This window comes from Anoplophora glabripennis, unplaced genomic scaffold (genome assembly GCF_000390285.2).
Source record: "Anoplophora glabripennis isolate ALB-LARVAE unplaced genomic scaffold, Agla_2.0 scaffold2500, whole genome shotgun sequence".
NCBI classification, from domain to species: Eukaryota; Metazoa; Arthropoda; class Insecta; order Coleoptera; family Cerambycidae; genus Anoplophora; species Anoplophora glabripennis.
In genome coordinates, this window is record NW_019418605.1 from 3,166 (window position 1) to 4,868 (window position 1,703).

General features: G+C 32.2%; 1 protein-coding gene across 1 annotated transcript; it reads right to left on the minus strand.

Annotated features, from left to right (window-relative positions):
• Positions 1-464: 464 nt before the first annotated feature.
• On the minus strand, positions 465-1,408 carry LOC108916235 (N-acetyltransferase 9-like protein). The gene is made up of 4 exons (XM_018722444.1): positions 1,150-1,408; positions 985-1,094; positions 872-928; positions 465-817 (listed from the first exon to the last, which is right to left on the minus strand). The coding sequence occupies exons 1-4, from the start codon at positions 1,224-1,226 to the stop codon at positions 471-473; spliced, it is 591 nt and encodes a 196-aa protein (XP_018577960.1). The 5' UTR covers positions 1,227-1,408; the 3' UTR covers positions 465-470.
• Positions 1,409-1,703: the final 295 nt, after the last annotated feature.

Consider the following 1,703-nt stretch of genomic DNA (forward strand, 5'->3'; position numbering starts at 1 on the left):
ACCCACAGATGGCGCCAAAAATACGAATATTAAATAGCACTAACCACGCAGTAAATTTTAATATCAATCGAATCTGGCAAATATTGAAAAAAAAACTTGAGTACTTTCTGCAAGTATCCGAGAACAACGAGTACTATTAAGAATGTATTGTAATTGTTTTTTCATTTGAGTTCTCCCATCACTATCTACAACAGTTTTAGGATGAACCACTTGAATATTCAGTTCAGTACAATGTAATTTTATCATTTTTTACGTCTGTTTAGTACATGTCATGGTAATAACATGTTACAATTCTTGTTTCTCTTTGAATTTTATGTTGGTTGTGGTACTCATAAATTAAATCTCATTCAGTGTAAAAATTAAAATTATTTAATAATTTTAACAATCAATTTACTAATGTCATAATAAAGCCAGAAATGTTACCTGATACCATGCAGTTTTAAAGCAGAAAAACTAATAAATAATTACGATCAACCAACTTTTATTGTAAAATTTCCTAAATTAGTTTTTATCCAATTTATCCACATTTCATCAACGATTTTACTAAACGTTATTTCCTGAAATACGTTACTTCTACTTAATTCAACAAAACCCATATTTTTAAACATGTTTATACTTATTGTATTAATATATGAAATTTTAACTATAAATTGTTTTACACCTAGAGTATCAATACCATACATAAACATAAGTAATATTGCCTCCCATCCACATTTTTTTCCTCTTGCCCATTTCTCAGCGATCATAATTTCAGCTTCTGCACATAATCTATCATCAGCATTAGCAAAAAATAAGTTTGTGTCTCCAATCATTGCTTCTAAAAATTTGATTTCAAATTAGTATCGGTAAAGCACAAAGTTAATAAAATTACCTATTTCATTTCCTGTTAACTCATACTTTGATTTATCTAGGATAATAAAGGTACATTCTGAAAGACGAACATAATTTTAAATAAATTTAAAATTAATGAATTATATACTGAACTATTTTCATCCATAAGCCATGATTTCTGCATTGTATATTCCTCCTCCAGAGTGAGAGGTTCCGAAGCTGTCAAGATTTGCAGCTCCTCAGATTTCATCCATTCGTGATATCTAGAAATATTTGTTTATAAACAGATACAAAATTTGTAAAATAAACTGTTTTTACTTTAATACATGTTCTTCCTTATATGGTACCAGAACCACATTTTTACCACAAATAATAGTATCTTTATTAAAATACATTTTAAAAAATTTTAGATTAATTAAAGGTTAACTGTAACTGCATGGAGGGGGAATATACAGAGAGTATATGTATAGTAGGCAAGTTCGGTATTAACATGTAAACGCTCCAGATATGTTTTCTTCTTTTCTAATTGTAGGAGATGAAAAGACAAAGAGATACATCTAGAGCATCTAGATGTCAATACCGAACCTGCCTAGCGAATCACTATGAATGAAGATACTTTAGCGACCATGAACCTAAATCACAGAAAGAGCGTTCTGTGGATCTAGAAAGAATTTGTGACGTTGATTGAAATTGTAAAGAAGTGCATCGACCACTATCCGCTGCAGCGGCTCCAAACTCTAAACACAGAGGCGGTACTTCAACCGCAGCTAACCTACGCCTCCACGGCGTGGGGTCACGCGGCAAAAAGCCACTTAAAGTCATTACAGGCTGTGGAAAACATCGCCCTCCGCACGGCCACCGACGCGCCCTGG

Excerpts from the sequence above, each read along its gene's own strand:
- LOC108916235 (XM_018722444.1), bottom strand. The coding sequence starts at position 1,226 with ATGTATTTTAATAAAGATACTATTATTTGTGGTAAAAATGTGGTTCTG. Across the intron at positions 929-984 it reads ATGGCTTATGGATGAAAATA|AATGTACCTTTATTATCCTA; the intron begins GTTCAGTATATA and ends TTCGTCTTTCAG. Across the intron at positions 818-871 it reads GTTAACAGGAAATGAAATAG|AAGCAATGATTGGAGACACA; the intron begins GTAATTTTATTA and ends TCAAATTTTTAG.